This window comes from Carettochelys insculpta, chromosome 2, assembly GCF_033958435.1.
Source record: "Carettochelys insculpta isolate YL-2023 chromosome 2, ASM3395843v1, whole genome shotgun sequence".
Classification (NCBI taxonomy): domain Eukaryota; kingdom Metazoa; phylum Chordata; order Testudines; family Carettochelyidae; genus Carettochelys; species Carettochelys insculpta.
Window position 1 is genome coordinate 184,993,053 of NC_134138.1, and position 12,576 is coordinate 185,005,628.

Below are 12,576 nucleotides of genomic sequence, written 5' to 3' on the forward strand. Positions count from 1 at the left end.
TACACACTTTCAAAAAGAATTGCCACTGCAGCCTGAGTCAGCTGATAAAACTAATGCAAAGTGCAATAGTTCTTGTTTAGATAACGTGGAAGATAAATTGGTAGTTAGGGCAGCACCTGCTGTGACTGAAGACCATAGCAGTAACATTAGTGTTCCCACAGAAGCCTTGGAAACAGATCCCTGGCTGGCAAACTGGGATCCCTCAGTTAATAATGATCCCTGGGGCTTTTCTAGTTTTTCAGATGGTCACACAAATGGATTTGGTAGTTGGCCTTTCCCCCATAAGCAACAAGACTTAGAGAAAAGCAATATGGAAAACACCTGGCCAAGTGTTAGTGATAAATGGTCTACCCAAGACTTGGGAGGCGTAGATAGTGGCTTGGGAGATACAGCTGTAACCACAAGCAATAAAAATCAGGAGTTATCTTTAAAACAAAGTTCATTTGGGGAGCAGACAAGCATTAGCAACCCTGGAGCAAGCAAAGAGATAGCTAGACCCTTGGTTCTGTTTCAAGAGGGAAATTCCAGAAATGCTAGCACCGAGAGTTCAACTAGTCCCAAAGACAATGAGACCAACAACTCAGATTTATCTGAAGATGAAATTGCTAACCGGAGATATGGATTGTTGTACCAGGAAATTGAGGCTGATAAAGAAGAGGTACCTACCCCAGTGTGTAGCATAGTCTAGAAAAAAAGAGTTCCTTAGGTTGTACTTAATCCTGTGTTTTGTAAACGGTCCATTTACGTGTTCCCCCTGCCTCCTCTAAACCCTTGCTAATCTTGTTGAGAATTTCTCATGCAACTATCCAAAATGTCGTGCAGCTCTTGCCATCAAGGCCCATTTTGCATAGTATGATTTCTTAACAAAATATACCCACTGTATTTTCAAAAACCTAAACTCTATTATTGTGCCTTTCCTTAGTCTATTAAAATGTTACCACGTAGCTTCTCTCACTGTCTTGCCCTTCATCCTTTTATTTTATTTTGGTGTATTTTGGGCATTTTTAAAATTTGCAAATAACTCTCAGAGTTAATAAACATATGATAATTATTTGTTCTGCTCTTCACTTCTGTTAGGCACCCAGCAGCACATTTAATGGATTCATACAGGTAAGAAATAAATAAGGTTGAGAGATTTTTCTGTGCTATCAGGAATGGATCAGGACAGACTTCATGCTTTGCAGGTTTCAAACTGCTAGAATTGTAAAGAGTGGAGGACAATACCAGACCATGTGTTACCGCTTCCCATCCCAAACATACATAATGGGTATATTCATGTAGATATGGCTGAGTTAGCTTTAATCCAGTAAGAGGACTATTCCAAGATGGGTTTCAGCATAGCTGGCTCCATGAGTAATTACCCTGGATTTAGAATGGGCTTGTCCAGTTTGAGTAAAGCAAATTCCAGTATGTCTGTACAAGCTGCAGTCACATCCCATGCCTGCAGTGTAGACATACCAAATGTCATTAGGGTGTCTGGGTCTCTCAGTTATATTCAGGATAGTCTTTGTATTCTGGGCTTTGTCTTATACAGGTGCTTACCACTGACTCTGCCCCCCCGCCCCGGCCCGCTATGCCATCCCATTGTTTCATACTTGCAATCTGGGCGTTCTAAATGTCAGTGATGTGGCACCAATATTTCAGGTGTAATTTTGGCACCATGGAAGTCAGTGGCAAAATTCCCACCACCTGTGTGGGACTCAGGTTTCACTCATTTTGCTACCATGTTTTAGATTTCTAGTTGAATTTTTTGGGAAGTGAGTTTACTCAGATCCGAAAATGCTAAAAATATGGGTTTCATATTGTTCCACCAACTTCTTTCCACCTTTGTCTTCATTTGTTAAAATCTGATCTGCAGCGAGGAAGTTAATTCTAGCTTCTTTGTAAGCCATAGAAATTTACAAGTGATGGAACTCTATGTTGGGCCTGCAGCAAATGAGCTGGGGTAGGGAAAATTCACTTTAAGTGACCGTTGTACTCTCACAGTCTTGGGCTATTCTTGGGCTGCTCTAGGCTTCCCCACCCCCCACTGTATAACTTAGGCAGCCCTGGGTCATATCTAGGATCCAGCAGAATCTCTGGGCCACAGGATACTTCTTGGAATCTCTTCAGTGCTGTGGCTGAGTCCCGGACATCTTTCCCACGCTTGCTGACCTCATACTATGTCTTGAAATGGGGTCCTCAGACAGCACGTGAGCTTCCAGCTTTTACAGCTGGAATTGAGGCTTTCAGTGCCCCTTTATGCTGTTTCAGTCCTTTTACCCAATACAGTGGGTCTAGAGTGGGGGAAAAAAATCTTTGTGCCACTAAAATAAATCAAAGCTCTCACTGAATTCATTAGGACCAGATGTAAATGACCTGGCTTCATATAATGAACCAGATTTTTTAAATGTATTTCTCCTTTGCACCTGCAAAGTATGGACACAACTGTGCCTTCACAATTATTTGATGGGACAGTTAACATCACAGAGACATCTGTACATCCTCACCTGCTAAGGTATCTTCCATTGGGTGCAGAAAAGAAACAGACTTAAGAGGAGTGAAAGAGAATAGAGCAAATAACTACACACACAAAAATGGATGCCAGTTCTTGAAAACTTGCCTCGTTACATTATGCTTTTAAACTGACCCTAAATTGTCACATTAATGTTGGCTACAATGTATGCTAAAGTACATAGTAAATGTAAAAGTTACTGAATCCATGGTCTTTTACTTATAAAACAGCCAAGCAGAGCTGGTCAAAATATTTTGATTTAAAAAAATGTTGAAGATGGTGTTTCAATAAGCTATAGGGTTTTCTTAACACATTCCAATATCAGTGAATATTCAAATTGAATTTTTTTAAGGTTTTTGGTTTTGTTTTTTAATTGGTAAAACTTTGTTTCATTGCTGATGGAAAAATCACACTTTTTCTTACCTCTCTTTTCCCTTCTTCTTTTTTACATAAGGAGAAGTGCAGGGTGGTAGAAAAGCTAGATAAAGCAGAAAAGACCCTACTTTATCTCCCTTTTAAATGTTTCTCTACAGCTATGGTTACACTACAGCACTCTGTCAACAGAAGTCACTGTGGGAAGAGTTTTCCTGACAAACCTTCTATTGACAGAGTGTGGCCACACACAAAAGCCAATCAGAAGAGTGCTCAGCTCTGTCAACAAAGCAGCTGGACTGTCCGGCTGCTCTCTTGACAAAACAGGCATCCGAAAGCACAGCAGACAGGGCAGCCCATTGTTCTAGGTGCCCTGTCTGTTGAGGGAAGGTCCCACCAGAGCAGTCACGCAGCTTTTTTGTCAACAGAATCCGTCCACAGCAGTGTTATGCCTTAAAGCTTTGAGGCAGCATGCTGCCGGCAAAAGGGCTGTGTTGTGTCCAGATATTGCCAACAAATCCCATTTTGTGTGTGCATGCTCCATGAAAACCGGGGTTTTGGTGGCAAAACTTGCTAGTATAATCATAGCCCACTGGAAAAAGATGGGAGATGTTTCTTTCTGTTTAAAAGCAAAAGAGGAGAGTAGGGGGGATTCCTCACCATTTATTTTTTAATTTTTGAAAAAATAACAAAAAATCTAAAACTTACCTCACAATACAAAAAACATGAACATTCTTAAATGGCATCAAAAAATCTACCCTTTGAAAATGTTTCACAGACTATACTAACCCTTTTTTGAAAAACTATGCAGCTTGACCTGTGTAGTTCATAGTATTATTTGCCAGAGAGAAGGAGAGGGAAATCTGTGTATTTATTATAAACATTTAATAAATATAAAGTTATTACACCCAATTCACTCAACTTGTAAAAAAGCCCAGTATCTGTTTTTTGCTGTAATCTCCCAGAGAAAGTCCGAAGACCAGATAGTGCTTAGTGAATATTTGTAGATTTAGTCAAACATTAGTTATCCAAATCTGTTATGTGAAAATAGTAACGTTTAATACATGGACCAAAATTCCATGGGGAAAAAAAATTAACTTGTTTACATATCCCCTACATATTTGGATCAGCAGATATAAGAGTCTGAAGGTACTATGCTAACATACAGTTCATTGTTTAAATTCTTTTTTCATGAATTTCTTTTTTAAAGAAGTGTCTTCATTGATTTTGAATCAATTGTGCAACATGACATAAAACTGAACATAAATTTGGGCTGACAATAACCAATCCTTTTACAAAACAGTCTTCTAGTAAATAAAGATAGACTATGTCTCTAGAGTGGGTGGGAAGGTAGTTTATGTATGTGATTCTCATCCCTGCTCCAGCCACTTTACAAAGTGGAAAAGAGCTGGAGCCTTGTAAATTGGCCCTCACAACCCCAGGGCCAGCCAGGGGAGAACTCCAGTGCAAGATCTTAGGAAAATGGCTTCAAGCTGTCCTCCAAGACTCTGTAAGAAGTCCTGATATATAGGGGATGTGCTGAGAGCATGTCTGGGCATAGGCAGGGCCACAGCACAGCATTGTGGAGATTCTGAACATTACTTCCTCCCACAGAAAGCTGAGGTTGGGCTGCCATAATTTAACCCATCCATGGTTGTCCAGGCCTCAAAGCAGCCCAGAATCAGGAAAGTTCAAATGTGACTTATAGCCACGTTAGTTCTCCCTTCCTTGGACTCTAATTTTGTGCTTCTGTCATTAAAGGCATATCACAGACTCAGATCCCTCTGTCTTGAATGGGCCCTTACATATGTGCTAACTACTAGTACTAAACAATCTGTTCCTCCTTGCATTTTGCTGAGACTGGGAGTCACAGACAGGAAGAAGAGCTGAGCAGCTTGAAAGTTTCTCTCTCTCACCAAGAACAATAGGTCCAATAGAAGATATCACCTCATCCACCTTGTCTTTCTAATAGAGTTGTTGTAAGTTAGGTGCATTGTGAAATGGTGAACTTAGTTTTACATTTATATGCCTTCTTCAGGGTACCGTTTAATAGGGGTTTTTGTCTTCATTTTTCCATATATTTCTAAAAAAATGTTTTTCTACATTTGAGATAAACTTTTCTTTTCTTCCTTCTTGGATACTTTTCTTCCTTTCCTAGGATACTTCTCTATTCACAGTGCAATCAGATCAGAATGTGATAGATAACTTGGTAAGTTGTGGCTTTTATTTCTTTTTTTAAAATGTCCCATAAACTATTGTTATGCTGTGTTTGTGCAAATGCATCTATCGCACTTATGGGTTTCTATCTTTTAAATCACAAAACCTTTGCCTGAAAGGCTGAGCTAAGAATTCCATGTAGCTGTGAACTTTTCTCAGATCAAACATTCTTCTACAGAAGCAAACCAACCCAAAAGAAACCCCACTACAACCAGAAACATAGCCCTGAAGGTGGCATCTTAAAAAGGGATGTTTTTCAAAATATTTAAAGTATAATTTTTTAGAGTTTTAGTTTTATAGTATAACAGCAGTGGCATGTTTGCACATAATTTATATGTGTTTATATAACTGCTACAGTCATTTTAATCAAAAAGGGATGTTAATAAACACTACTATGCATTGTTAACCCAGTGGATGCTGGCCCAAAATGACACCAACATTATACTCTGTGTTGCAATAATACATTAGCTTTGTCACAAATTATCCAGTTGGAAATATTAGTTTTCATCAGTAGTTTTTCATATATTTAATCAGACACATTTATTTTTATTGTTCACAAAGAGGTTTAGAAATGTTTGTGCAAATGATCATGTCCTCATAGACAGTTTACTCTCATCAACACTCTACTGCAGTCTGGACTTAGCTAAAGGGTGGTATAGAAATGTGAAGTGTCAACACAGTAGGAAATAGAGACATGCACTATATGCTAGCTGGCAATGGCAAGAGTTTGAGAATATTATTTGGTGTTTCTTCTGTACAGTACATATGCATATATTCAGAAACGTAATCAAATACTGTATTTCCCTCTTTCTCTCATTCAGTAAATGTGCTCTTGGCAGTAGTTAGCTGAAGTTCAAATATGGCAAATAGACTGAAGATTACTTGATAAATCCTATTGTGTGCAAGCAACTTGAAGAAAATCAGTATAATCTACATCATAGCAATTGTCTAAGTAACAACAATTACTTTATAGTATTATACCTCTGGAAATTCAGTAGTGGCCATCTCTAGGTGGAACTGCCTAGTGTTTTTCGTTCCAGTTTCTGATTTCTTCTTTGTGAAATACCATACAGCTAATAATTCACTACACAGAAATGTGCTGCACAGCATGGTGTAATATGATGAGTGTCTTTATACCGGGCCAAGTCCTTACATCCTTATTTAGGCAAACTTCCATTGACTGTAATGGGAATTGGCTTGTTTAAGAAATGAGTGAAAAATTAGTAAAGACCTCTTGATTTTACTTGAAAGATATTGGAAAAGGAAATGATTTTATGTCTTAGAGACTGGTATAGGGGTTGCCTCATCACAAGACCCCTTCTGCTCACCTGTGTGATGTAGGCAAATGTGAATGAAGATGCTTGAGTGAAATAAATAATTTCTGAGCTTTGCAGCAGACAATTTGTTCATGGTGGACTAATCCATTAAGGTTTTTTTAAACTGGTTGAGCCACATATTCTGTGTAAGTGATCCCAATTTGTAGCACTCCTTCTATATGGAGTGCTATATGTACTCCTATCTGAAGCATTTTTACCTTCAAACTAAATAGTATTATATTAATTACAATTAATTAGTACATTAATTGCTTGGAAACTGTCTTATGAAATGTGGAAGTTGCTGTATATGTGGAAAATGCTGATGCAGGGGCGGGCAGACAGGCACTTCGTTGCAGAACTGAAGTTGTGCCAGGGCTGGTGTTCCTTCACACATCCTTTTGCTAGCAGCAAATATATACTAAAATCCAACAGAATCCAAGACACAGTAACATGGCTTAGAAGATGGAGTCCACATCAGTGACTGGCGTGGAGTCAACTAGTAGTACAGAGACAGCATGTTAATCACAAACTGGCTGTTTGCATTCTGCCACACGAAAACTGTTAATGAGTGAAACAGCAGACAATGCAGGAATACAAATTGTTTCGGTCCATGATATGCACTCCCTATAAACAGTTTTCTTGCATGACGACACCCGGCATAAATAGAACAGTGAGCATTTTATTTTCAGAACAGCCAGCACTGCATGTGAAAGAACTAGCAATTGTTTTAAAATCTCGTCGTAATGACGGATAGCCCTGTGATTTAGAGACTGGACTGGGGTTTCTGAGTTCGGTCCTGGCTCTGCAATAGACTTTCAGACCATCCTTGTTCAGGTCAGCAATTTTTTTTCTGTGCCTCTTTCTCCCTCTCTACACCCAGGATGATTGAACTTCCCTACCTCAGAGGGATGTTATCAAGATCAGTAAAAGCACTTTGAAGATGAAAATGTTGAGTCTTAATTATTGTAACCCAGTCCTGTGACTTATGATAAATACAGTTGTGTGCTCTTTCCCATTCCCTGATTTTAAATCATCTTCACTGATTTTTCCCATTAAAAACAAACAAACAAACTAATTAAGACTGAAGCCAAAGAAGCACCGCCTTTGGAACCTGAGGCTGAAGAACCACTCGCTCCCCCTGTTGTTGCGGCTGCTCCTGACGAGGAAGCTCAGTCTGCTGAGCCAAGTGAGCCAGCAGAGGAGGCTGTGGTGAGTGACCGATAGCTCATTATCCCCAGCTTTCATCTGATTTTTGGGGGGGCTTCTTCATTGCATGAGTCTGACACATTTCAGCCATTCATCCTTTCCATTTTTTATCCTCTTTACTTTTAGGGTAGGTTTCCATCCTGGCCCCTCACTACAGTGTTTCCCAAAGTTGTGCCTTTTAACCCTAAAATGCCTTTCCTCTGAGGCTGGCATTTCAAGAGTGAAGTTCAACTAAACTGCTGTGGATTCAGATATTGTAATTGTCACACAAACATAACCAGAGAAATGAATTGATGCCATGCATAAATGACACTGTTAATGCTTTTCTCCTCTTAGATGCTCAGGTGGGGAGATAAGAACTGGGCTAACGTACATCTTGAATGTTGTTTGCTTGCACACTGAACTGCTACCTAATGGAAACAAAGGCTAAAGTTTAGACCAGTCTCCTGATGTTAGGAGCCAGCCAGAGAACTGAACTCCAAAGGCATGTGAGCATATTTAATACCTCTGAAGATCTTAGATGTCAACATTCAAAAAAACAGGAGTCAAATGTTATAGAAAGAGATGATAGGAAAGGAAATCACAGCAAGGTTGTGTGAGCTTGTTCCTGCTCCTCTTTCCTAGTCAAGCTGTTCGAGTTCAAGAAATACTCTAAGCTAGTGGGTCTCAGTCTCTTCCATATTGGACCTCCCTTTTTTCATATTGGAAACCCCACTGGGTCCTCTTCTCTCTACCCTCAGCAGCCCCACTATTTGGCAATGAGGAATGGCCAAGAGGATTTCACCCCAATGCTGAGAATTTATGATCAAATTAAAAATGCATCCATCTCTGTTGACTGCCAGCCTAATAATTTATCTGCTTCCACAGGCACTAGTATCTTTCTCCAGGTCAGTAACTAATGGTTTTTCACTGTTAGAATCTGCACAGGAATCAGAGAATCATAGAATTCTAGGGCTGGGACCTCAGGAGGTCATCTAGTCCAGCCCACTCCCTAAAGCAGGATCAACCCCAACTAAATCATCCCAGCCATGACTATGTCACTTAAAAACCGGCACTTAAAAACCTCTAGGGATGGAGATTCCACAACTTTTCTCAGTAATGCATTCCAGTGCTTCACCACCCTCCTGGTGAAATAGTTTTTCCTAATATCCAACCTACACCTCTACCTCTGTAACGTCAGACCATTGCTCCTTGTTCTGACATCTGTCACCATTGAGAACAGTCTCTCTCCATACTCTTTAGAGACCCCTTTCAGAAAGTTGAAGACTGCTATCAAATCGCCTCTCAGTCTTCTCTTCTGCAAACTGAGTCCAAATCTCTCAGCCTCTCCTTTAGCTCATGTGCTCAAGCACCTTAATGATTTTCATTGCCCTCCACTGTACTCTCTCCAATGTGTCCACATCCTTTCTGTACTGGGGGACCCAGAACTGGATGCAGTACTCCAGCTGTGGCCTCACCAGTGCTGAATACAGGGGAACAATAACTTCTCTAGATCTGCTGGAAATGCTTCTCCTAATGCACCCCAGTATGTCATTAGCCTTCTTGGCTACAAGGGCACACTATTGACTCATATCTAGCCTCTCATCCACTATAATCCACAGGTCCTTTTCTGATGTACTGATACTTAGCCAGTCAGTCCCCAGCCTGTAACAGTGCTTGGGATTCTTCCATCCCAAGTGCAGGACTCTCCCCATGTCCTTGTTGAATCTCATCAAATTTCATTTGGACCAATTCTCCAATTTGTCTAGGTCACTCTGGACCCTATCCCTGCCCGCCAATGTAGCTACCTGACCCCCTAGCTTAGTATCCTCTGCAGATTTGCCGAGGGTGCAATCCATCCCCTCATCAATAAAAATATTGAGCAATACTGGCCCTAGAACTGATCCTTGGGGCACTCCACTTGAAACTGACCACCAACCAGTCAATGAGCCATTGACCACTGCCCACCCATCAATGCAGCTTTCTTTCCGTCTTACCCATTCAGTGGGCCAAATCCTATCTGTCTCATAGAGCTGGAAGGGACTTTCAGAGGTTGTTGAGTCCAGTCCCCTGCCCTCACAGCAGGACCTACTACTATCCCTGGCTGATTTTTTTTTTTTTTTTTAATACTCAGTTTGCCCCAGATCCCTGAGTGGCTCCCTCAACAACTGAGCTCGCAATCCCTGGTTTAGCAGGCCCATGCTCAAACCACTGAGCTATCCCTGACTTCTCTCAGCTTACATTAAGGGTTATTAAATCAGATTGTATTATCATCACTGCTTTTTACTCACTTATAGATGGGTTGTAAGATATTATGTGGGAAGAAAAGGAATTTTTGACTGTAAGACAGTGGAGGCATCACTCTTATTTGAAGGTCCCTTAATTACTCCTTTTTTGATAGAGTAAAATAATCCAAAGAATTATTTGATATTTCTTGTGACTACTCCAAAAATTAATTTCAGGGAGGCCCCAGGCTAAGTCTGGAATTTACCTGAGGACTGTTGCAGACCACATGACCCAGAATTAGTCAGGAAAAAACTGTTTTATGTATCAGTCCTTCTGCCATCGAAGTTGATGAGTGCTTCATTCACCTTCTCTTGATGCAGGTTGATACAGACATGGGGCACTGGATGGAGAGTCAGAGGGTGACCTGGATACGGTTCTGTGTCTTATTTTTTCTAGTGCTGCCTATTTTGTAAAGGTAGTCAGTTATTAATAAGAGCAAGTCTTATCTTCATCTACCATTTCAATGGCGTTAGGGAAAATGGATTTCTGCTTTTTTTTTCTGTTTGACTATATGAAATTTACTTTTTCAGAGAAATCCAAACAGCAATTGTCTGCATCTAAACAAATGTATTATCTGTAGAATTTATTTATGTGCAGCAGCACTTAAACCAAAATCATGTGACCAGCCCATACTCTGCCCACAGCTTTGAGAGTAGCTGGAGGTTTGTTTATATTGAAATGGTCATAATGCAATGGTTTGTGCTTTCTTTAGAACTACTGTTTCAGGCACTTTCTCTGCAGACTCCAGTAAATGTATTTCACTGCATTCAGGGAGCGTTTTTCACAGTCAGAAAACAAGGTGCTTAAATTTTACAGAATTTCCTCTCAAACTGAGAGAAGGACTGGTACCGAATGCCAACCACGTGTACCTACAGCTTGAGTTTCACTCAGTGGTGTCAGATCAAGAACCCTGATGATTCACACAGCCTCAGATTCAAATGAATACTAGGAACTCATTAGAAGCTAGGTCAAGGTTTTAGGCTCAGGGCTCTGTAATCCTAATTCCTTGTTCTTGATATGGGAGGACAAGTAATGAATTACAGATCTTGTACCTGGCTGGGTCCAATGGCTGTCCTGTGTTGGGGGCAGGGGTGTTGAAATCGTAATCACAATAATGTTGCTGTATGTGAGTCCTTAGTTTCCATTCTCCCTACCACTGTCATTAGGAACTCATTCTGGTTTTGTTTAGATTGGTTAACTCCTTAGTTTTCATGGATTTGCTCCAGCTGTTCATCAGAGAGAGCTCAGATTCAGCCGCTTACAATATGCATTCAAAAACATGAAGCCTCTGCAATTTGTGTGGTTCTGCTCTTCCGATCTGCATTTTTCTTTGGAATTGTATTAAATCACAACAATAACATGCCAACATCATGGAAAGGCAAAAAGTGAAACAGTCTCTGAGGCACAGGTATTTTGTCAAACCTGGGACTCAGATGCCTCCCACTAGTCTTAATAACTATGATAGTTTAGAATAAAGAAGGAGTGAGAAAAATGAACCCTTAGTCCAGTTGCTTCTTCATTTCAGGGAACTGAGTTGCATATAAAGTAGTTTTGAAAGCCAGATTATAATGATTAGTAACAGAGAGAAAGCCATGCTAGTCTATATACTATCAAAACAAAAAAGCAGTAAAGTAGCACTTTAAAGACTAACAAAATAATTTATTAGGTGAATTATTTATTTATTTTATTATTTAAATTGTTCATTTAAATTATTTATATTTTATTATAATTATTTATATATTATTTAAATTATGTATTTATTTATTATAAATTATTTAACTTGTTTATTTATTATATTCTGTCCCACAAAAGCTGACCTAATAAATTATTTTTCTAGTCTTTAAAGTGCTACTTTACTGCTTTTTTTGTTTAGGTTATAATGAAGCTGAAGAGGCTATTTTAAAAATCAGTTTGATTTTATCTTTTTTTCACAGGGACTTCATGAAAGGAAATAATCTTTGAATAAATTATTTTCCTGAAATAAGAGATTGCTAACCCCTCTGTCTCCTCAGCTGAGGCAAAGTGAAAGTACAAAATCCCCAACACTAATTAACTGACAGGCTGTAAGTGCCACCATAGTGGGCTAACTTGACCTTTTTAGATAATCCTTCTTGCTACTTGAATGAAACGTGTAGTTTTTACTTCCTGTTCTGCTAGAACATGGGACCACTGAGGCAAAGATTATGGCATTATTATGAAAGAGGGAGACAAAAAAATTGAGAGTGGAGCAACTTAGCAGTAATTCAGAAGACAGATGATAGATATTAAACAGTAGTAAAATGATTTTGTTATGGTTCTCTCTGATTTGTTTTATTTTGTAAATGAGAATGAGTTCTTGCCCATTTCAAAAAGAAAGTCCTCTGGGAAGTAAGAAATGAAACATGCTAATTTTAATAACTGACGAAATAGATTTACTCTTGGAATCTGGTCCCATGAGTGAAGAAAGTGCAACTTTAGAAAAATAGCTGCTAATATCTGATGTAAGAAGAGTTTTGAAGATTAAAGAAGAAATAGACAAATAAGCTGAAAGGCCAACATTTGATAAGACTGCCATAGATGAAATTATTCCTCAGTACAATTCTGAATTCAGTTTACCAATGTGAAATTTAAAAAAAGTGTGTTGTACAATATTTGTAAAGTTTCACCCCCAACATCTTTCTGATGGCTTTACATTGTACTCCATTCACAGTAACAGAGAGGCAGCCA

At 39.3% G+C, this 12,576-nt stretch overlaps 1 protein-coding gene across 3 annotated transcripts in view; it reads left to right on the forward strand.

The window, feature by feature from the left end:
• AMPH (amphiphysin) overlaps nt 1–12,576 on the forward strand; it is a 175,378-nt gene that overhangs the window by 142,265 nt on the left and 20,537 nt on the right. For 2 of the 3 annotated variants that reach the window (XM_074986045.1, XM_074986046.1), the window contains 3 exons: nt 1,078–1,110; nt 5,025–5,075; nt 7,480–7,608. In XM_074986045.1, coding sequence (XP_074842146.1) covers nt 1,078–1,110; nt 5,025–5,075; nt 7,480–7,608 — 213 coding nt within the window. Of the gene's footprint in view, nt 1–1,077; nt 1,111–5,024; nt 5,080–5,929; nt 5,935–7,479; nt 7,609–12,576 lie in introns of all 3 variants that reach the window. The other variant, XM_074986047.1, reaches the window with a different exon arrangement.